The sequence below is a fragment of the Eubalaena glacialis genome, chromosome 7, assembly GCF_028564815.1.
Source record: "Eubalaena glacialis isolate mEubGla1 chromosome 7, mEubGla1.1.hap2.+ XY, whole genome shotgun sequence".
Classification (NCBI taxonomy): domain Eukaryota; kingdom Metazoa; phylum Chordata; class Mammalia; order Artiodactyla; family Balaenidae; genus Eubalaena; species Eubalaena glacialis.
Genome location: NC_083722.1, coordinates 71,153,549 through 71,176,293, shown reverse-complemented (window position 1 = coordinate 71,176,293; position 22,745 = coordinate 71,153,549). Strand labels below are relative to the sequence as shown.

At 44.9% G+C, this 22,745-nt stretch overlaps 1 protein-coding gene across 1 annotated transcript; it reads right to left on the bottom strand.

The window, feature by feature from the left end:
• Window positions 1-562: 562 nt before the first annotated feature.
• Window positions 563-9,187, bottom strand: CCR9 (C-C motif chemokine receptor 9). The gene is made up of 2 exons (XM_061195310.1): window positions 9,167-9,187; window positions 563-1,651 (listed from the first exon to the last, which is right to left on the bottom strand). The coding sequence occupies exons 1-2, from the start codon at window positions 9,185-9,187 to the stop codon at window positions 563-565; spliced, it is 1,110 nt and encodes a 369-aa protein (XP_061051293.1).
• Between the last annotated feature and the right edge of the window lie 13,558 nt (window positions 9,188-22,745).

The following is a 22,745-nucleotide window of genomic DNA, read 5'->3' as shown; positions in this document are numbered from 1 at the left end:
TAGATCTGAGGTTGTTTGGAAAGATTCTAGAGCAGGAATCTCTAAGACCTGGCATGGTATCAGCCCCCCAAACCAGGGTAGAAATTCTCCAAAGATGGGAGTTTTCATGAAGCCTTGTGCATTTGTGGACTATGGCAGTGGCCAGTGCTTCTGTGTCTTCTTTTGGAAGGGGTGGCATCAGAACTGAAGGCACAGAGATTCACTGTGCACTGAGAAATCAAAGCCTCCTCCAGAGCTCAGCTGCATTAACGCTCAGGCAAGTGGCAAAGCCAGGGAGGCTTGCAATGCTGCTCATTAGTCCTCCTTTGAAAACTGCAGGTATTGCAGCCAGGAGCCAATCAGCAGCCCCCTGGGATGGCCAGTCAATTTTGAAGACTCTGGCTTGGCAAATCCTGACAAAAAGTATAACGTTATTCAAATTCATCCCTTTCTGAGTTTTTTATTTCCTTTTATTCACTTCCTTTTCCTTCTCTGCTTTCCCTCTGGCCCTACCAGTAAGGGAAGCCGTAGCTGTATTTCTTGTTACTTCCAAAAGGACCATCCACCTCAAGGAGAAGATCCCTCAGAGGGAAAGAGCTCCCGAGGTTGTCTCCAGCAACATAGATGACAGCTTCAGGCTTCCTTCTCTCCTTGTAAATGAAACCCACTGAGCCTGGCTGATGCAACCCAAGTTCTTTAGGGTCTTCACAAGATCCCGGCGGAACCTCTCACCCACAAAAACGTAGAGAACAGGGTTCAGGCAACTGTGGAGAAAGGCGATGGTTTGAGTGACCTGGAAGCTGATGTCAATGTTGGTGGAGACAGCACAGCTGGAGATGAACGTGCTGTAGGCATCGATGGTCTGCACCAGCAGAACGCAGTTATGGGGGAACTGGGATAGGACGAAGACAGTGAGCACAGTGATGGTCACCTTCAGGGCCTTGTGCTTGGATGACTTCTTGGCTTGTTTCAGGGTGTGAATGATGATGGTATAGCAGCAAGCCATGACCACAAAAGGGAGGAAGAACCCCAGGATGACTTTCAGAGTCAACACAGCTGACTTCAGTTTGGTACTCTCATCACTGGGGTAAACCATGGTGCAGATAGCAATCCCATACTCCTTCTTGACTTGGCTGTACAGGAGTTCCGGGACACAGAGCGCGGCTGCCATCACCCAGACAGTAAAGCAGACCATTTTGCTGTACAGAAGCCTTTTCTGCCTCCACATCTGCGCTCTCGTGGCCTGAGCAATGGCGATGTACCTGTCCACGCTGATGCACGTGATCAGCAGCACACAACTGTAGAAGTTCATCTTGTACATGCTGTTGACCAGTCTGCACATGAAGGTCTGGAATTTCCACTGGTCAGCGGCGGCAATGGCCCAGAAGGGAAGGGTGACAAGAAAGAGAAGGTCAGCGATTGCCAAATTCAGAAGGAACATGTCAGTCATGGTCTTCACCCTCGTGCAGTACCAGTAGACAAGGATGACCAGACTGTTGCCCAAGGACCCCACGATGAACACGAGCCAGTAGAAGGGTGGAAGGAAGTAGCTTGCGAACTGCCTGACGTGGTTTTTCTTACAGAATAAGTCAGTGATGTTGAAGTTCCCGTAATCTTCCATGGAAGACGTGGTGTCATAGCTATAGTCATCTGCCATATTAGGGATCAGGCTCTGCAAGGAGACACAGGACGGCATTGGGTCAAGGGCATGCTTTTGGAGGTTCTATCTGATGATGGCAGAGGCATGGAGCCCTTGAACCTTCCACTCCCAAAGTCTGTGATAAGATAAAAGAAATGTATGTGTAGGAAGTAGGAATTCTGAGAGCATCTGCTTGGATTGTAAATGATTTATTTATTCAACAAATGTTTATTGAACACCTACGACATGGTAGGTACTGGGTACATGCTGAAGAGTCAGACATGGTTCCTGCTCTCATGGAACTTACCTACTCTGGGAGGAGACACTCAAGCAAAGGAACAGTCACAGGCTGCATGACAGATGCTCTGACGGCATGGTAAAGAGGGTCTGGGACCACTGGTGGGCGGACCTTTATCAAACTAAGTGAATGGTTCTGATTGTCCCTTCTCTCTACTCTACCTTCCCAAAAAGGTCCTCAGAGGCTTTTAAACTTTTCTGGGTCCAGGTTCCCCTGAGTCTTCTGAAAGCTGTGGATCCTCTGTTTGAGAAGCACCAAAGAGTCACACATGCACCCACTTACACATGTGCACACACATGAACACACACACACATATTCATACAGTCTCACATACACACACATACATAAGAACCAGGACAGACTACGTGATTTCAGGGTCCCTTGTTCAAAATTTGTTAAGAATTTCAAGATAGCAGAGCATTAAATCAAGCAAGTGACACTTCTAAGCTTGAAGTGTGCAGCAGTAGGGGTCACACACCCATGAAACCAGCCCTCACAAGCACACACACACACACATTTACAAACACGCGTGCACACAAACATGCCTACACCAATATACATACATGTACATACCCACACACATACATGCACACATTCAGACACGTGGGCACACACCCTCACAATGTGCACACGTGTGTGCACATGCGCATGCACACACACACCCCTCATTACAGCTTCAATGGGTTCCTGGCTCAGAAGCCTTCCTAGAACCCCTGCTGGGGGAAGAGGAAATAAAGGCTGGAGATGGAGCCCTTGAGTCAAGCCTGGGATGGAGGGAATGGAGGAGAGGGTTGCCTGGTGGAGGGGAAACTCGGTCCCGCATCTGACATGTTCCAAGGCCTCCACTTACAAATTCTCACATGATCTCACTTCCCACCAGCACCCCTCTCCTAGGGCCCCCATTAGGGCCCCCAATCCTGCCAGGGACCACTAGCTCTCGTTCCCTTGCCCCAAGGCACACGCCTTGCCAAATCTCATCTCTCCCTTCATTTCTGCTCCGGAAATGCAGCAGTTGTTCAGTTCATCTAGAAGCATTTGGACTAGAAGTAACCTCAGATCCCCACTAGGTTTTCATTTTGTTTTAAATATTAAATATTTAATGCCAATGAATATTTAAGTAAAAATATTTAGTTTACGTATTAAACTATTCATATTGAAATAATAAAACATCTTCTACCAGTCTTCTTTTAGCTGGGAGCTCCCCTTCTACACACATTAAAATCTCCATCTATTTCTAATAGTTTCAACCAGCATTTCCCAAACCATGTTTTGGGTGGAACACTAGTAGTTAAATAGTTGAGAATCTCTGCTTACTATGTCACCTTCTTTGAAATTCACAATAATCATGAGCATATTAAAGGCTCTGAGAAGTCCTGCAGAGCTTGTTTTATTTTAACTGCATGATAGCATAGTAAAGGCTCTGAGAAGTCCTTCAGAATCTGTTGAATTTTGTTTAATAATGTTTCCTAATCTTACATGAGCATGGAACCTGTCGTGTGTGTGTGTGTGTGTGTGTGTGTGTGTGTTTACTGAGTGCTTATTAAGATATCAGGACACACTGAGTGGACTGATAAGGTGCAGTAGACGCCAGGAGGCTGTGGTCTCCTGAATTCTGAAGCTTGTGCCGAGAGCTGAGGTGATGGGTCCATTCCGTTTGGGCCCCGACCGGCAGGAAGTGCCAGGAGGATGCCCAAGGTAACCTGGACTACAATTAGGAAAATCTGGAATCTGGTCCTGATCCACCTCTAGTGTGCGACCAAGAGAAAGTCCTACTGCAGAGAGACCCCCGGGGGCCAGATCCAGGAGCTGGCTCTTCAGGAGCCAGCAGCTGGGAATGGCCCGCTTCTGGGAAGAGCTGAGGAAAGCTCTCCATTTTGAATGTGCTTCGTCCCCTGGCCTGGTTCACCCATTCTCAGCATACATTTAAAGCCAGCTTTGGCCGTTGTCTACAATCCCAGACCATTGGGAGGACAGATCTTATGGATGACTCATATTTCAGTGAAGATGCCAGGAGACTTCTGCCAAAGCGGGACATGGGAGCCAGGCACCATCAATGGCCCCGCTGGGAAGGTCATCCCCTAAGAGGTGGGGTTTGAGTAGACTTTGAGAGGAAAGAAAGAACTTTCAGGTGGAAGGAAGAACATGAAGAGCACAGAGACCCACAGAAGTATCACTGGAGATTTAAGAAGTTAGGAGGGTGACATTTTGGAGGAAAGTCAGTAAAGCCAAGCAGATGAGCGGGTGTCAACTGTGAATCCGCACAGTGAGTAAGCGTCAAACTGCTCTGTAGAGGGTGGGTTTTTTACATTTTGCGGGGGTTAAATAGCTTTAATAGACTCTCACATGAGCCTGCATCCAAGGCTGTGAGTTACGGAGGCAGACAGCACCCATTCACAGATGTGGCACAGAGGGTTTCACAGAGGGGACCCCTAGCAGTCCCAGTGTCCCGGGAGACCCAGCCTTCTCCATGGCCTGGTAAACGAGCCCGTGACCACCGCTCCCCAAGACTGTGTCCCAGAGTGGGGACACTGTGTCCTGCTTGAGGCACAAGGAGCACGTTTTCTTGTTGGGTGAGGGTTGGAGGACCCAGTGCTTCAGCATAGAATTATATTTAGTTAGGGACTCCCCAGACATATTTTAAGAGTGACTGAATTCACACACAAAAAACCTGGGTTTGTGTGAATTTTATCAAGACTACAAGGTAAGCCTATATCATCCTTACAAGTTCAAAGCGTTGGCCATCTTTTTGAGGATGACAAAGGAAGAATTCATGTCCCAGGCTAGGGGGAGCCTGGACAAATTGTCCACCTGCATCGAGACTTGTGCTCATAGCTTTGTCCATGCCTGATAGGTAAATACCCAAGGATCCTTTGAAAATCTTCCAGCAAATGTAAACATCGATTATTTACCAATTTATTTGATTCCCTACTGTCAGAGCACCTAGTGCACATCAGACCCAGTGCAGAGTACAGGACATGCATGCATTTAATCCTTGAGCTTCCAGGTAGGGGCGGGCCCCTCTTCCAGATGAGGGGCACCTGGCTTCCAGGAGGAATTCTGAGGTTGCCAAGCCATTCCTTCCTCCCTCCCTCCCTGCTCTCTGAGTCCTAGAGACACTGCTCTTGCTGGAGAAGCTACCCACAAAGGCTGTTTTCAAAGTCTGGGTCAGAACATCTTGAGAGAAGATCAGTGTAAGCATCTGAAATCCACACGGTTTCGCGTGCATCCAAGAGCACCTGCTGGAGCCTCCTGGCCTGAGCACTGTGTAGAACGACTTCCCACAAGCTGCCATGAGTTTATCCCAGGGTCTGCATCGCGGTGGCATCTAAGGGGCTCCCCGTGGAGCCCACCCTCTCCACCAAGAGGGGACCTCCAAGGGCCTGTCCGTATAGCTCTGTGTCCTACTCACCAAGACCTAGCCTAGATATTTATTTGGCATTTAAATATAAAAGAGAAGTGAAGAAAGGCTTTCGTATCTCCTAAAGAACAGGTGAGGTGTTTTTTTTCGCTCATGCACCATATAAATTTTGTGACTTAATCAGGATTCCCTTTTTAATTGGGAAACTCAGTCAAACTGGTAGCCCAATTATAGTAACCAAATAAGACCCTTCGACCAGCGCTGTCCAATAGGAGTATAAGGCAACTCTGGGTTAATTTTGCATTTTCTAGTAGCCAAGTGAAAGAAGTAAAAAAGAGACAGGTGGAATTCACCTTAATAATGTATTTTATTGGAACCTAGTATGTCTAAAATATTTTTTCGTTACATAAGCAATGTAAAAGTTACCAAAATATTTTACATCCTTTTGTTGCAGAGACTGTATTTGAATGGAGTGCATTTTACACTCACGGGGCATCTTAGTTGGAGTGGCCCCATTTCATGTGCTCACGGGCCCCACGTGGCTCATGGCTACCTCACCAGACAGCACAGCTTTAGGCTGAAAACCCAAGTTCTAACTCCTTCTCTTGGTCTTTTCTCCCTATTCTGTCAGTTTCCTCTGACCCTGTTTTAATGTATGTCCTTTCTTTTCTATTCTGTTGTACGCACCCAGTAAGGTGCCTCAAGCCTGTTATGGAACACGAGGCAGGCAGTGGAGACGGAGTGAGACAGGGTGTCGTTATTGCTGGGAAGTGTCCAGGCCCTGCTCTCTGAAGGGGCTGACCATTCTCTTCCACATCATATTAGAATGTCTAGAAATCTTCTTACCTAAGGTTTCTCTTGCATTTCTTAGCAAACTGTGTTGTTCTCAGACACTCCTAAAAATATGACGTCTTTACCAACTAGACCACTATTCGGAGCCTGTGGACCCCCATGAGCAGAGGTCTGAGCCAGATCTAGAATCTTCTTGCAGTGGGAGGAGTGGTGATTCGCTGGGGTGGACAGGGCCCAGACCTGGCCAGGATGGTGTTTGTGTGAAAATGCCACCATCTTATTCCCTGCCTGCCTAAGAAAACGGCATGCTCGTCCTAGGCTTGAGAAACAGCTCTTTATTTCTCGTTCCTTGCCGATAAATAATGTGATTTGTTCACTCATTCGACCGATATTTACTGAGCACAGAGTACATGCCAGGCAAGGAAACCACTTCCAAAGGACACCATTCGCCTCGGTGATGGAAATAGAATTGGAGCAAAACGTTAGAGAGGTCGATGGCTCCTGCGCCAGGCCTCGCCTGTCGAGCTCGAGGCTGGGATGGGGGTGGGGTAGGGGGAGGGGAGGTCCCTCTGTGTGCAGGGCCCTGACGGCAGCTCCACAGCTCAGAGGTGCCCTAGACAGGGCGGCATCGTGGGATGGCTCTGTTACTCCCAGGGGGCTGCTTAATTGGGGGATTTATATCATTTATTTTGGATGATTTTTAGCATTTTGATCAAGAAAAGAAGCGCATTATAGTCATAGATCTAAGTAGATGAGAGAATGTGTCACAGCGTGCCCCGTGGCTGGCCCGGAGCTCAGCAATGGGCTGCCTTCTCCTCACGTAGGCTTTTGTTTCTGCTCTGGAAAATTTTTTTGGAAGCTCAACAGGTTTTAGAATGATGTTCAGATGTTAGAGACTATCTTAGAGAGGAGACAGACCCAAGGAACGGAAGGTTCTGCCCCAAACCCTCAGCCACTGGGGGAGGGTCAAGGCCAGAGCCATCCCCCCCCACTCAGTCCCAAGCTGGGGCACTTTTAATCCCTGCTGACCCAAAGCCCAGCTCTCCACGTGCTGATGTTGTCAAAGTGGCCACACCAAACGTGAGCCACGGCATCTGGGTCCCAGCACCTGAGCTGGGCCTCACGGAGCCCAAGCAGAGTGGCCGTCAGGTGCCCTACCTCCCCACTCCCAACCCCGGAAAGATTCTGGGCACCAGAGGATGCCCTGTGGCTTCCTCTGCCCAGAGCAGCCGGGAGCTGCCTGATGCTGGGGGCAAACCTCAGGGCACGGCCGGGCAAGGGGCCTGCGCTGCCTGCTGGTGCCCCCAGCGAGGCTCTGCCCCACAGGCCTCAGCCCCCGAGCCCGGGCAGGTGTGTCCTCCTCCCCTCAGGAGAACCTTGGCCCCGAAGCAGCAGCCCAGGCAGTGAACGTCGTGCAGCTCCTGGAGCAGGAAGAAGGTCTCCAGAGCTTTCCGAGGCCTCCCTCACCAATTCACGTTGTCTCTGGAAACCTTCCCCCAGCTCCAGGCCCCTCATTCCCACCTCTGGGGAGAGGCCAGGGTAGAGGGCAAAAGCTGTGTCCCTCATTGCTCCTTAGTACCAAGATGGGCGTCTGGGGACAGGAGACGGGAAATGGGAGGGGAGGGAGGCAGGCAGGGAGGGACGCGGAGTCGCTAGGAGCAGCGGGAGTTGGCAGGCGCCGCCCCAAGGTGCTCTGTCCCCACCCTCGAGGAAGTGAGACTTCCACACAGCGAGGCTTGGACCTCGGCCTGTTGACATTTGCCCACAGGGGGGAACCCGGTGAAGCCGTGACTCTGAGAGCACCCTCTAGGGCTCCTCCTCCTTGTAGCCACGAGACCTGGAACCTTCCGTTCCTTCTCCCAGCCTCGTTTCCTCATCTGTAAGCATGGCTCTGCCTTTACCGTGAGGCTGCAGGAAAGTGGCACCCTGGCTGGTTACTGGCACATGGCCAGTGCTCAGAAAGGTGGCCACAGGGACGTCATGGCTATTTCCCAGGGTCATAGCCACAGAGACCCCATCTTGTCCCCATGTAGGTGGTGCTGGACACCTCTTGACCACAAAAGGTCATTACTGGGGTGCATTTTTCTTCCTCTCTGGAGCTGCCTTGCAGAGTCTGGATATCTTCCAAGATTCCAGAGGATAAAACCGAATGACTGACAGGGTCAGCCCCGTTTCCAGCATCAGGGATGAAGAGCAAATTCTAACTCAGGAGAAACTAAGGGTCTAATTCTGGTTAGAAAAATAGAGACTTACCTTGTTACTTCACCAGGTCCAAAATAATTGTCTTGTTGTTGTTGTTGTTACGGGATATGCAGTGACATATGCAATACTAAATATCATTTGCATATGATAAATAACTTATTTGACATCAGGGGTGGCAACCACCAATCTCCACAGATGGTGGGAACCTACAGTGTACTGTGAGCGACAGTTTGTCAGCTCCACTAAGGTTTGATTTCAATACCTACATGTAAAACCCAGATTCTTACTTTGAGAAAAGCAAAATTAAAACCTTTAGATATTTTTGTGAGCATTTATGAATATAACAAAAGCATAGGAATTTGATTTGATTCTATAATTAATTACATTTGACTATAAAATCACAAACAATTCTCTGGATAATGACTTTACTCACTCATTTTTGTTGGCCTCTTTTCCTCTTTCAGAGAAATATATATCATTATGTGTTTTTTGTAAAGGCTACATAATGTTATGTAAGAAACAAAACTAACATGCCCACCGTGGGTCTTTTAAAAACAAACTAAATGGATTCTCTCTTGCCCTCTTTTGTCTGAGTTTCAGAACAGACACATGGGACAAAGACATCCTAAAGATCATACAACCCTCACCTATTAGTAAAATCTAAAGTAGCATTTTCCTCTGTCCTCCCACATACCCCAAAGCTCTTCTAGCGCTTCACGTTTGCAGAGCCCCCTGTGCTGGGCATCGACCCCCTGTCCTGGGCACTGCTCAGCAGAGCTCTTACCCTGGGAAACCACAGAGAAATCCTTCCGCCACAATGGATTCCTTCCCACTCCCTGAAAAGAGGCCCCAAAATAGAGTGCATTTTGAGGAACCCGAGGGGCGTGGCTGTACTCACTGTGACTTCTGTGGGGACCATGGTGGGTCAGATGCAAGCTTGCTTCTAGAAAGAGAGGGCAAAAATCAAAAAGAGGACTGGCTCTTAACTGAACAGTAACAAGTACCTAAAGATGGAGATTAAGCATTAAATCTGTTTGTTCTCATGGAAGAAAAAAATCCCAAGCAAGAGCTCGAGTCCGTGTTATACTGATGTCAAGTCAGATAGATTTCAAGTCAAGTCTAGATTTCAGTATCATCTTGGTTGTTAACCTAGAAATGAAAGAAACCTCTCCTTTGAGAGCCCTTTGTGGCTTTGACATCTTCCCAGCACGTCCTTTTAATTTTAGCCCTTTTTCTCTTGACTCAACTTCTCTATCAGGTGCCACCTACCCCCATTTTATCCACCAAGTGACTCCAGAAGATGGCAGGACAGCAGTGACTTAAGAATGCCCTGGGCTGACTCTGCAGGGGAGGGGCCTCTGGGTAACCGGGTGGCAAGAACACAGGAGTGCGGTGGCATCTGTCAGTATCAGTCCCTCTCCAGGAGGGGCCCCGTGCCCCAGCACCTACCTGTGTACTCTGTTTACAAATTCAGGGCCTATTTACTCTGTACCCCAGCTCCAGCAGGAAAAGGAAGTCCTAGGTTTGTTTACCAAAGAAAAGGTATTTGTCTAATGCAAAGGGCCTCCGAGCTAACTGAGATAAATCTCAGCTATTGTTTTCCTGTGTTTTGAATCTCTGCAAACCTCCCCCCCACCCCCGTGACCAAAGGAACAACAGCTTGGCTCCCTTCAAGGAAGGGGTCTGTGCCCATATTTCCAAGAAACATGTTCAGCCCACCCCAAGCTTCTGGAAGGAAACATTCTCCTTCATAAATCCAGCCCTAACCTGTTGGGCTTTTTTTTCATAACACAACGTTGTAACTGTCCCTGCTTTTCTAAAAGTGCAGTCGTTTAAAAAACATAATATGTGGGACAACCACTCTGGAAACCCGTTAAACACACACTCTGTGATCTAACCATCCCACTCCTAAGTATTTACCTAAAAAAAATGCAAGCTTATATCCACACAAAGACCGATATATGAATGTTCATGGCAGCTTTATTTGTAATAGCCAACTACTGGAAATAGCTCAAATGTCCTTCAAGTATAGCTAATGGATAAGTCACTGTGGAATAGCCATACAATGGAATTGGAACAGCTACTGATACACACAGCAACGTGGGTAAATAATTATGCTAAGTAAAGAAGCCAGACCCCAAAAAAGTACATACTGTGTGATTCTACTTACAAAAAATTCTAGAAAATGTGAACTAATCAGTAATGACAGAAAGTAGATTAGTAATTTCATGGTGAGAGAGGGAAGGGGAGGACGGGGCAAGGCAGGAGGGGGATAAGAGCACACTAGGAAGCCTTTGGGGTGATAAGTATGTTCACTATATTGATTGTGTGATGGTTTCACAGTTATATACGTATGTCAGAACTTAGGTTCTGCACTTCATATATTTGCAGTGTTTGTAGCTGGACCTCAATAAAGTGGTTAAAGTAGAGAAAGGAAGAACAGCAAGATCTGATGAAAACTTTGTTTTCGTCCATCCTCAGAGTCGTATCTGGCCATTAGCAGGCAAGGAGAGAGGCGGCCAGAACTTCCTCCTTGCAACCTTCCTGCCAGTAGCTTCTCCACAGTGCCTTGGAGTGCCTTGTGCTGTTCTGTGGGAATTGAGGGCTCAGTATGAACTCATGTGTTTTAGGGTTAGATGAGATTAGACAGATGATGATGATGATAGAGAGGTAGATGATAGATAGATAGATAGATAAATTTGTGTGGACAGGTGCTATGTATTTGAGCATATTTCCTGGCTCTGTCTGCTGAGAGGACCTAAAAGCCATGACACACAGTAGAATGACCTTCTAGTGCCCAGATCTTGGTTTCTAAATATCTTTCTTCCTGCCAAGAAACCAGGATTCCTAGGAGAAATGTCTGATTCCAGAGTTAGGGCAGGGAAACTATAAGATGAACCTGGGACTGATTTTTGCCACAGAATGCAAGTGTTCAAAGACGGTGAGGATTTGTCAAAGGACATAGGCGCCAACTTGATGGGGTTCCACTAGCCAAATCTGAGGCAATTTAAGCATCCAGTTAAATAACGATAGCAGTCTTTATAGCACATTCAATTAAATGAGGATCCATGAATCCATACTAATGAAAATAAATGAGCAAATACATGAGAAAAGTAATATCCTCTTATGGTGCCAACTAATAAGTACAGAATGAATAACATAATTGGAAAATCACCAATGGATGATGAAATTAGTGAGTGAATGTTTGATGAGGAATTTACTTCATCTCAAAGGATCTCCCCCCAAGTTACATATTGCCCCATTGACTTTATTGTTCTCTCTGGTATTTTTTTCTGAATCATGCTCTAAAAAAATAAAATCTTTGTAAAAAATTGCCCAGTTAAGTTTGAAAGATCTCAACTCAGCTAATTTAATTTTAATACAGCTTGGGTAATAGGGAGATGGTTTTTGAGACATTCGTTAGAAAACATTTCATGTATTTCTAGTACCTGTGGCTTATGTCATTTCCTTTTAACTTGCATGAAGAGACTGAATATTAACCGGATAATATCTGAGAAAACAAATGCCCAAAGAAGGAAGCCACATGAAAGAATGGCTTTGGTTATAGTTATAGGTTGAAAATAAGGATTGATGGTAATGATGTTGGTAAGAGTTTGGGGGAAAGGTCTCCACTCGGCAGTGGGGAGTGTAAATCTTTGTGACCTTTTTGGAGGGTTAAGCCATATCTTTCAAAACATACAAAGCACAACAGCTCTGACTCAGCAGTTCATCTGCTGAAAACATGCCCTCTTAGTAGTCGCACAAAGAACATAAAGATGCATGTACAGGCATATATGTTGCAGCATTTTTTTTTTTTTTTGTAGAACCAAAAAACTAGTAACAACCTACGTATCTAGCAATAGTTAATATTCTGATACATCCATTCAGTAACCACATGTAGTCAATACATAGAATAAAATAGACCCCACGCTGATACAAAGAGGTCACGAAGATTATTATAGGTAAAAATGCAAGGTGTAGAAGATTATGATGCATGATCTTTTTAGAAATATATAAAAGGTTATACACTTCACAGCTGACCAGTACTGAAACGTTTTCTGGAAGGAGCTTGAACAAGGATGACCAGTGGAAAGTGAGACTTTCATTTTTTCCTTTAGGTTTTGTAAACTATTTAAATATTTTACTTTGTGCATGACATTCTATTTTAAGGGCTATCATAAAAATAACTTGGCAGCTTAAAAAAAAAAAAAAAGCAGCCCTAGTGCTATTCCATTCTGTACACCTGTTTGCAAAACTCGTCCAAAGGAGGAACTCGTAGCCTCCTCCAGCTGGCCTGGAAAGCAGCACTGGAAGAGCAAATCTAGCAAGTAACTTGCTCAGGCTACTTTTTGCAACTTGGGAATCCTACACTAGCTTTTTATAAAGGTTTTTCTTCCTTCCATTATAAATGTGTTTCTGGCTCATAGAAGATTTGGAGAGAGCCCAAGAGTAAAAATAAAAACGAAATATATTCCTCCATGGACCCACCACCTAAAGACACCGCTGAGAGCCTTTTCATATATTCCTCTCTTCTCTTTGTCGGAATACTTTTTGTCTATTTTATTCCACAAACTGCAAAGTCTCAGAGCTTGCTTTCATTTTCTTCTCGCCCCTGAGAAGGAGAGAAAAACAGAGGGGGAAAACCCCACATGTGACAAAACACACTGAAAGCAAGGAGCCTCTCAACTGTCTGTTGGGAGAACACGAGCGTTGGACTCAGTGCCGCCCCAGATCTCTCCCCTTGCTGCTCGGTGTGGCCTCATCCGGGGCAGTGCAGCTGCCCAATCTGAAAAGCCTGCTTGTGTTTCGAAGCCCAGTGGAGTGAGGTGGGGGTAGCACACTGGCCCCCATCGGCTCCTTGGTCCATCCTTTGCTGCCTGTGGGACCTCAGCAAGGAGCGACCTGCCCTCCCCCAGCCTTGGTTCCTCCTCTGTAAAATGCACGTGATAGCCCAGCCTACTCCAAGGGCTTGTTTCGAGGGTCAAATGCAATGCTGTGCATTAAGGCTCTTAGCGGAATGCAGAGAACTCTGCAACAGTGAGGGAGCAGTCTTCATCCCACAGCTTACTTGACACCAGATGCACTTGCTTGGCTTAAACACTGTACAAGACATGATCCATGTCCTCAAGAAGCTCACATTCAAGTACAGGGAATACATCGTGGCTGCAAATACCAATAATGGGAAATGCTATGAGACGACTTGGGAATTGGGAGAAGGAAGCTGGGTCTCCAGCGCTGGGGAAAATCCAGGAGGGCTTCATTGAGGAGGCGACATTTTTGCTGGCCCTTGCAGGCTGGAGAGCAAGGGGAGAGAACATGACTCCGGGGCAGGGAAACACAAAACATATCCACAAAGGCATGAATGCCAGAAAGCAGAAGGTATGTGCAGGGTCCTTAGAGATAGGGAGTTGTTAAGTCTCTGAGAGTGGAAAGTGCCTATTAAAAAGTTTGCCTGGAATCCATTAATATCTAACCATTATTTTTCTATTCTCTGCTGTCCTTAAAAGTAACCAACATGAAAATCAGCATGGAGTTGCTGGTAGTAGCCCCAGTGAATTGGATACTGATACTAAAGTGAGTCAGGAAGTCAGGTCCTGACTTTGATCTTTGTCTGACTTTGTGCACGGAGGTTGAATCACCTCTCGCTTTTTTGTTTTTGTTTGGAAGCTCTGCCTTTTTCACCCTGCACGAAAGCAGGGACTCTGAGCTGTCTATCAGGCTATCTGCTGCCCCGGCCTGGGTCAGGTGCCCACCCCTCAGGCACTGTGCTGGGCCCAGGGCTGTGAGTGGGTTGCATGTGAGGGGGCTTCCGAACAGACGGACAAATACTGGAAAAAAAGAGGCTGTCAAACTCCAGGTGCTGAAATGGCAGATGAACTTTGGTTTGTTGGGCGAGGGGAGGGAGGAGCGGGCCTCACCCACTGGTGGCTGCCCCACATCCCAGCCCCGCACTCAGCAGCGGCTCCCCCACAGTGCATCCAAGTAGTAACAGCCAACTAAGAGCTAAAGAGAGTGTGTTGACAGGACAAAACAGTAGTCACTGATGAGTCATTTAAAATAGAGTGGCTTTGCTTTTTTCTGATTATAAAGGAGTATATTCACAATGAACAACAACCAAAAAAAAAAAAATCCCCCCAAAGCAAACATATATAATGAAGAAAGTAAAAACCCCTCAAACACCTCTCTCCTAGAATAGCCACTGTTAATTTTTTGAGATGCAGCGTTTTAGACATTTTCTCTATAACACAATCTCACACACACGAACGCACACACACACTCTGAAAGGAAATCAGACTGCACAAACCATTTTCTGTCTTGCTCTCTAGGGAACAGTCTTTCATGGACCACTTTATATGCCAATTCAGTTTGAGGCCGTATCACCAGATTGGGTGGCTGCCAAGTGTTCCACTCTCCGGATTCTCTACAATTCATTTAACCAGTCGCCTCTCGGTGCAAAGTTCACTTGTTTCCAGTTTTTCACTGCTACAGAGAATGCTGCCAAAAACATGCTTTCCCTGCGACAGTCTCTCAGACCCAGGGACCTCATCGGGGCTTCACTTTCCCAGCCCCTGACCACCTTCTTGCCATCTGTGCCCCCTCCTGCTTCTCCCTCCTTTAAGGAACAAATCACAGAACAGACTGCCTTGAACCTAAGCTTCACACATGTGGGTGGCAGGCTGTCCTGGAAGCCTGGCCAGGGCGCCACCGGATTCACCTCTGCCTCCCTGGCAGCTTCTAGCCAAGTGCCTGGTTCTCAAGGCCACTGAGCAAACGAGTGGGTTTTAGAAGCCATCGTGGCAGCACACAACGGAGGACACGGGTGACACTGGGACGGGGAGGAGGAGGAAGGGCGATACTCACAGTGGAGGGCAGCGTGTGAGGCTCCTGGAGGAGACCGCCCCGCCAGCTCCGGGTCTGGGGAAGGGGCTGGCCTGCTGTCTGCCTGGGACGAGGGGCAAGCCTTCTGTGAGCTCTGAGCAGGCAGCTACCCGACGAAAACACCAGAAAGGAAGCCAGGCCACCCCTGCCTGTGCTGTCACTGGTGGGGTGGCCAGGAGGGTGGGGAGAGGGGAGTCACCAGCTGCAGTTTCCAGCACTCAGCAGAGTCGGTGACCTGCAACCAGAAATGAAAAGCAGAGAAATGCTGGGTTAAGGAAAAACCGTCTTCTCTGAAGACGCACATACAGATTGATCATCTGAGAACAGTTTCTTTTCCTAGACAGCATGGCTACTTTCAGGGAATGGGGAAATGGAGAGTCCCATCCAGAGAGGTCAGCCTTTTCTGGCAGGCTAAAGTGTGTACCTTTATAAGATCTCTTTGGGTGGCGTTGTCTGAACAGGCCTGTATGGGGTCATCACCCCCCAGCACTGTGCATCCCAATGTAACCCTTTTGGCCTTAGATATACCTAAACCCCTACAGCTGTGCTGTCTAATGCCGTAGCTGTTAGTCACATGTGCCTATTTAAATTGTTTAAAATGTGACTGGTTCCTTAGTCACACTAGCCACATTTCAAGTGCTCGACAGCCATGTGTAGCCGTGGCTACCGTAGTGGACGGCACAGATGCAGAGCAAGCCCGTCACCTCTGAACGTTCCATCGAATGGTGCTACTTTATTAGAAGGTCATGTACGTGACACATATATGGGAATACAGGGAGTGTTGGAGAACCAGAAACACCTTAAAATTGGGGTCAAATACAGTAAGATTTTATTTTGACGTGACCACTATCCATCAGATAGATTAACATCAAGGATGCATTTCATCTTATTAAGCATGGGTGTTTAGGTGAAATTTTGAAAACGCCTAAACAAATACATGTTATATTTTTAACAGAGTCACAGAGGAAGTCTTCACCAGCCATGGCTATGGTGGGGCCTTCGATCATGACACAGTTGCACCCCCTCTGGGTCCCAGGGCCAGGTGCTGTGCCTGGCATTTGAGGGGCGTTTAGGGAATAATTGTGGAAGAGAAGCTGCAGTCCACAACCTCTGATGTCCATAACAGAAAAAGACCCAAGTTGATTCCTTGTTGTCATTATGGCAAAGACCTCTTTTTTAGATTTGTTCTGGGGAAAAATCACAACTACACTGCAGTGGAGACTCATTTCATCTTTTCAGTATACTTATCATCCTGTGGCCTTGGTGGTGCTCTCCTAGGCACATGGCCCGTCAATCACTGTTAATTCCTACAGAACAAAGTGATGCACAAGATGCAGCTTGATTTATTATCTTATTATCTAAATGGAAAGGCCAACGAATACCCCATATGAAAGGTACAGAGCAGTGAGCAGTAAGAATGAAAGCAGTGGTTGATTCAGCAGCCTTGAGGGAGCTGTGAATTCCCTTCCTTCGTCCACATTCATTGAACATCGTGTCTAAAACAGCGCATGACTGAGAATCAGCCAAATGCTCTCGCCTTTCACTTCTCCCTCTGAATTGGCAAATAATGACAGAGAAGGAAGGGGCAATAGACGGATGAAAATGCTCCCTTAACTGATTTCTGGGTGTCTTGGCAGAGAGAGTAGTGAAGCTGCTTCTCCCTTATGTTTGACTGGGGCCTGGGAAAGCTTCCAGGAGGCTGACACACACACTACAGGTGCAAGAGCCCTGGGTGAGGAAGATGCTGTACTTTGTACCTCCTCTTGACTCAAGCTGCTTCTTCACCAGGTACGGGCATCCCAAGTAGACACTGCTTGCCCACCAGATGGCTGGTGAGTCTGGTGGGAAGAAGGGAATTGGGGGAGGTGGTCAGGGAAGAAGAGAAGGGGTAAATATGCTATTGTGGGAAGATGCCCTCTTCTGTGTGGCCCCTCCCCTGCCCCCATGGTCCACGTGTTCTGGAACTTGGTCCAGAAGTTCTGGATGAGCTGCTTTAGAACTCCCAGGTCCCCTCCCCTGGGCTGCAAAGGAGGCATGAGGCTGGAAGATGCAAGGAGGTAGTAGAGAGAATTTCTGATTTCTCTAAGGAGCCTAGGACAAATGGGATTCTTTTTGCTGTCATTCAGTTTGGGTTCATTCCTTGGAGGGAATGCCCCATTCTTTTGTTTTGTTTCTTTTTGTTTGTTTTCTTTGCTGTGTTTCTCTCTCTGCAAGTAGAATTCAGAGCTGGGTGATTATGGGAGGTTGCCAGTTCCCTTTTGCAGCGGGGATTTCTCTTTTTGCATTCTCACCTAGATGAGTTCTAGAGGGCAGGGTGGTGGGTAGGCCCTCTGGGTCCCAGGGCCAGGACTGAGCCTGGAGTTCAGGATCATTGAGGGACTAATTGTGGAATGGTAGCTGTAGCCCTGAGGTAGTCTGATGTCTACCTCAGAAGAAAGGCCCAAGTTGACTTTGTCACAGGGGCCAGTGGGAGAGCCATGTCTGGGTTCTCCCGTGTTCGTCCTCACATTCCAAGTGTCTGACACTATCTCTGGCAGAGAATAAATGAGTTTTGTTGCTTCAGTCCTCTACTTTCCAGGTTCTCCATATCTAAGTCTCGATTTGTAATCTTTTTTTTTTTTTAACATCTTTATTGGAGTATAATTGCTTTACAATGGTGTGTTCGTTTCTGCTTTATAACAAAGTGAATCAGTTTTACATATACATATGTTCCCATATCTCTTCCCTCTTGCATCTCCCTCCCTCCCGCCCTCCCCACCCCACACCTCTAGGTGGTCACAAAGCACAGAGCTGATCTCCCTGTGCTATGCGGTTGCTTCCCACTAGCTATCTATTTTACGTTTGATGGTGTACATATGTCCATGCCACTCTCTCTCTTTGTCACACCTTACCCTTCCCCCTCCCCATATCCTCAAGTCCATTCTCTAGTAGGTCTCTGTCTTTATTCCCGTCTTGCCACTAGGTTCTTCATGACCTTTTTTTTTTCCTTAGATTCCATATATATGTGTTAGCATACTGTATTTGTTTTTCTCTTTCTGACTGACTTCACTCTGTATGACAGACTCTAACTCCATCCACCTCGCTACAAATAACTCCATTTCGTTTGTTTTTATGGCTGAGTAATATTCCACTGTATATATGTGCCACATCATCTTTATCCATTCATCCGATGATGGACACTTAGGTTGCTTCCATGTCCTGGCTATTGTAAATAGAGCTGCAATGAACATTTTGGTACATGACTCTTTTTGAATTATGGTTTTCTCAGGGTATATGCCCAGTAGTGGGATTGCTGGGTCGTATGGTAGTTCTATTTTTAGTTTTTTAAGGAACCTCCATACTGTTCTCCATAGTGGCTGTATCAATTTACATTCCCACCAACAGTGCAAGAGTGTTCCCTTTTCTCCACACCCTCTCCAGCATTTATTGTTTCTAGATTTTTTGATGATGGCCATTCTGACTGGTGTGAGATGATATCTCATTGTAGTTTTGATTTGCATTTCTCTAATGATTAATGATGTTGAGCATTCTTTCATGTGTCTATTGGCAATCTGTGTATCTTCTTTGGAGAAATGTCTATTTAGGTCTTCTGCCCATTTTTGGATTGGGTTGCTTGTTTTTTTGTTATTGAGCTGCATGAGCTGCTTGTAAATCTTGGGGATTAATCCTTTGTCAGTTGCTTCATTTGCAAATATTTTCTCCCATTCTGAGGGTTGTCTTTTGGTCTTGTTTATGGTTTCCTTTGCTGTGCAAAAGCTTTTAAGTTTCATTAGGTCTCGTTTGTTTATTTGTGTTTTTATTTCCATTTCTCTAGGAGCTGGGTCAAAAAGGATCTTGCTGTGATTTATATCATAGAGTTTTCTGCCTATGTTTTCCTCTAAGAGTTTGATAGTGTCTGGCCTTACATTTAGGTCTTTAATCCATTTTGAGTCTATTTTTGTGTATGGTGTTAGGGAGTGTTCTAATTTCATACTTTTACATGTAGCTGTCCAGTTTTCCCAGCACCACTTATTGAAGAGGCTGTCTTTTCTCCACTGTATATGCTTGCCTCCTTTATCAAAGATAAGGTGACCATAGGTGCGTGGGTTTATCTCTGGGCTTTCTATCCTGTTCCATTGATTTATGTTTCTGTTTTTGTGCCAGTACCAAACTGTCTTGATTACTGTAGCTTTGTAGTATAGTCTGAAGTCAAGGAGCCTGATTCCTCCAGCTCCATTTTTCGTTCTCAAGATTGCTTTGGCTATTCAGGGTCTTTTGTGTTTCCATACAAATTGTGAAATTTTTTGTTCTAGATCTGTGAAAAATGCCAGTGGTAGTTTGATAGGGATTGCATTGAATCTGTAGATTGCTTTGGGTAGTAGAGTCATTTTCACAATGTTGATTCTTCCAATCCAAGAACATGGTATATCTCTCCATCTATTTGTATCATCTTTAATTTCTTTCATCAGTGTCTTATAGTTTTCTGCATACAGGTCTTTTGTCTCCTTAAGTAGGTTTATTCCTAGATATTTTATTCTTTTTGTTGCAGTGGTAAATGGGAGTGTTTTCTTAATTTCACTTTCAGATTTTTCATCATTAGTGTATAGGAATGCAAGAGATTTCTGTGCATTAATTTTGTATCCTGCTACTTTACCAAATTCATTGATTAGCTCTAGTAGTTTTCTGGTGCATCTTTAGGATTCTCTATGTATAGTATCATGTCATCTGCAAACAGTGACAGCTTTACTTCTTCTTTTCCGATTTGGATTCCTTTTATTTCTTTTTCTTCTCTGATTGCCGTGGCTAGGACTTCCAAAACTATGTTGAATAATAGTGGTGAGAGTGGGCAACCTTGTCTTGTTCCTGATCTTAGTGGAAATGGTTTCAGTTTTTCACCATTGAGAATGATGTTTGCTGTGGGTTTGTCATATATGGCCTTTATTATGTTGAGGAAAGTTCCCTCTATGCCTACTTTCTGCAGGGCTTTTATCATAAATGGGTGTTGAATTTTGTCGAAAGCTTTCTCTGCATCTATTGAGATGATCATATGGTTTTTCTCCTTCAATTTGTTAATATGGTGTATCACGTTGATTGATTTGCGTATATTGAAGAATCCTTGCATTCCTGGAATAAACCCCACTTAATCATGGTGTATGATCCTTTTAATGTGCTGTTGGATTCTGTTTGCTAGTATTTTGTTGAGGGTTTTTGCATCTATGTTCATCAGTGATATTGGCCTGTAGTTTTCTTTCTTTGTGACATCTTTGTCTGGTTTTGGTATGATGGTGGCCTCATAGAATGAGTTGGGGAGTGTTCCTCCCTCTGCAATATTTTGGAAGAGTTTGAGAAGGATAGGTGTTAGCTCTTCTCTAAATGTTTGATAGAATTCGCCTGTGAAGCCATCTGGTCCTGGGCTTTTGTTTGTTGGAAGATTTTTAATCACAGTTTCAATTTCAGTGCTTGTGATTGGTCTGTTCATATTTTCTATTTCTTCCTGGTTCGGTCTCGGCAGGTTGTGCATTTCTAAGAATTTGTCCATTTCTTCCAGATTGTCCATTTTATTGGCATAGAGTTGCTTGTAGTAATCTCTCATGATCGTTTGTATTTCTGCAGTGTCATTTGTTACTTCTCCTTTTTCATTTCTAATTCTATTGATTTGAGTCTTCTCCCTTTTTTTCTTGATGAGTCTGGCTAATGGTTTCTCAATTTTGTTTATCTTCTCAAAGAACCAGCTTTTAGTTTTATTGATCTTTGCTATTGTTTCCTTCATTTCTTTTTCATTTATTTCTGATCTGATCTTTATGATTTCTTTCCTTCTGCTAGCTTTGGGATTTTTTTGTTCTTCTTTCTCTAATTGCTTTAGGTGCAAGGTTAGGTTGTTTATTCGAGATGTTTCCTGTTTCTTGAGGTAGGCTTGTATTGCTATAAACGTCCCTCTTAGAACTGGTTTTGCTGCATCCCATAGGTTTTGGGTCGTCGTGTCTCCATTTTCATTTGTTTCTAGCTATTTTTTGATTTCCCCTTTGATTTCTTCAGTGATCACTTCATTATTAAATAGTGTATTGTGTAGCCTCCATGTGTTTGTATTTTTTACAGATCTTTTCCTGTAATTGACATCTAGTCTCATAGCACTGTGGTCGGAAAAGATACTTGATATGATTTCAATTTTCTTAAATTTACCAAGGCTTGATTTGTGACCCAATATATGATCTATCCTGGAGAATGTTCCATGAGCGCTTGAGAAAAATGTGTATTCTGTTGTTTTTGGGTGGAATGTCCTATAAATATCAATTAAGTCCATCTTGTTTAATGTATCATTTAAAGCTTGTGTTTCCTTATTTATTTTCATTTTGGATAATCTGTCCATTGGTGAAAGTGGGGTGTTAAAGTCCCCTACTATGATTGTGTTACTGTCGATTTCCCCTTTTATGGCTGTTAGTATTTGCCTTATGTATTGAGGTGCTCCTATGTTGGGTGCATAAATATTTACAATTGTTATACCTTCCTCTTGGATCGATCCCTTGATCATTATGTAGTGTCCATCTTTGTCTCTTGTAATAGGCTTTATCTTAAAGTCTATTTTGTCTGATATGAGAATTGCTACTCCAGCTTTCTTTCGATTTCCATTTGCATGGAATATCTTTTTCCATCCCCTCACTTTCAGTCTGTATGTGTCCCTAGGTCTGAAGTGGGTCTCTTGTAGACAGCATATATACGGGTCTTGTTTTTGTATCCATTCAGCCAGTCTGTGTCTTTTGGTGGGAGCATTTAATCCATTTACATTTAAGGTAATTATCAATATGTATGTTCCTATTCCCATTTTCTTAAATGTTTTGGGTTTGTTATTGTAGGTGTTTTCCTTCTCTTGTGCTTCCTGCCTAGAGAAGTTCCTTTAGCATTTGTTGTAAAGCTGGTTTGGTGGTGCTGAACTCTCTCAGCTTTTGCTTGTCTGTAAAGGTTTTAATTTCTCCATCAAATCTGAATGAGATCCTTGCTGGGTAGAGTAATCTTGGTTGTAGGTTTTTCTCCTTCATCACTTTAAGTATATCCTGCCACTCCCTTCTGGCTTGCAGAGTTTCTGCTGAAAGATCAGCTGTTAACCTTATGGGGATTCCCTTGTGTGTTATTTGTTGTTTTTCCCTTGCTGCTTTTAATATGTTTTCTTTATATTTAATTTTTGATAGTTTGATTAATATGTGTCTTGGCGTGTTTCTCCTTGGATTTATCCTGTATGGGACTCTCTGTGCTTCCAGAACTTGATTAACTATTTCCTTTCCCATATTAGGGAAGTTTTCAACTATAATCTCTTCAAATATTCTCTCAGTCCCTTTCTTTTTCTCTTCTTTTTCTGGGACCCCTATAATTCGAATGTTGGTGTGTTTAATGTTGTCCCAGAGGTCTCTGAGACTGTCCTCAGTTCTTTTCATTCTTTTTTCTTTATTCTGCTCTGCAGTAGTTATTTCCACTATTTTATCTTCCAGGTCACTTATCCGTTCTTCTGCCTCCGTTATTCTGCTATTTATCCCTTCTAGAGTATTTTTAATTTCATTTATTGTGTTTTTCTTCATTGCTTGGTTCCTCTTTAGTTCTTCTACATCCTTGTTAAATGTTTCTTGCAT

What these genes read in the sequence shown, in the direction of transcription:
- CCR9 (XM_061195310.1), bottom strand. Translation starts at nt 9,187, where the DNA reads ATGGTCCCCACAGAAGTCACA. An exon ending in TGGTCCCCACAGAAGTCACA is followed by an intron (nt 1,652 to 9,166) that starts GTGAGTACAGCC and finishes GTCTCCTTGCAG; the next exon opens with AGCCTGATCCCTAATATGGC.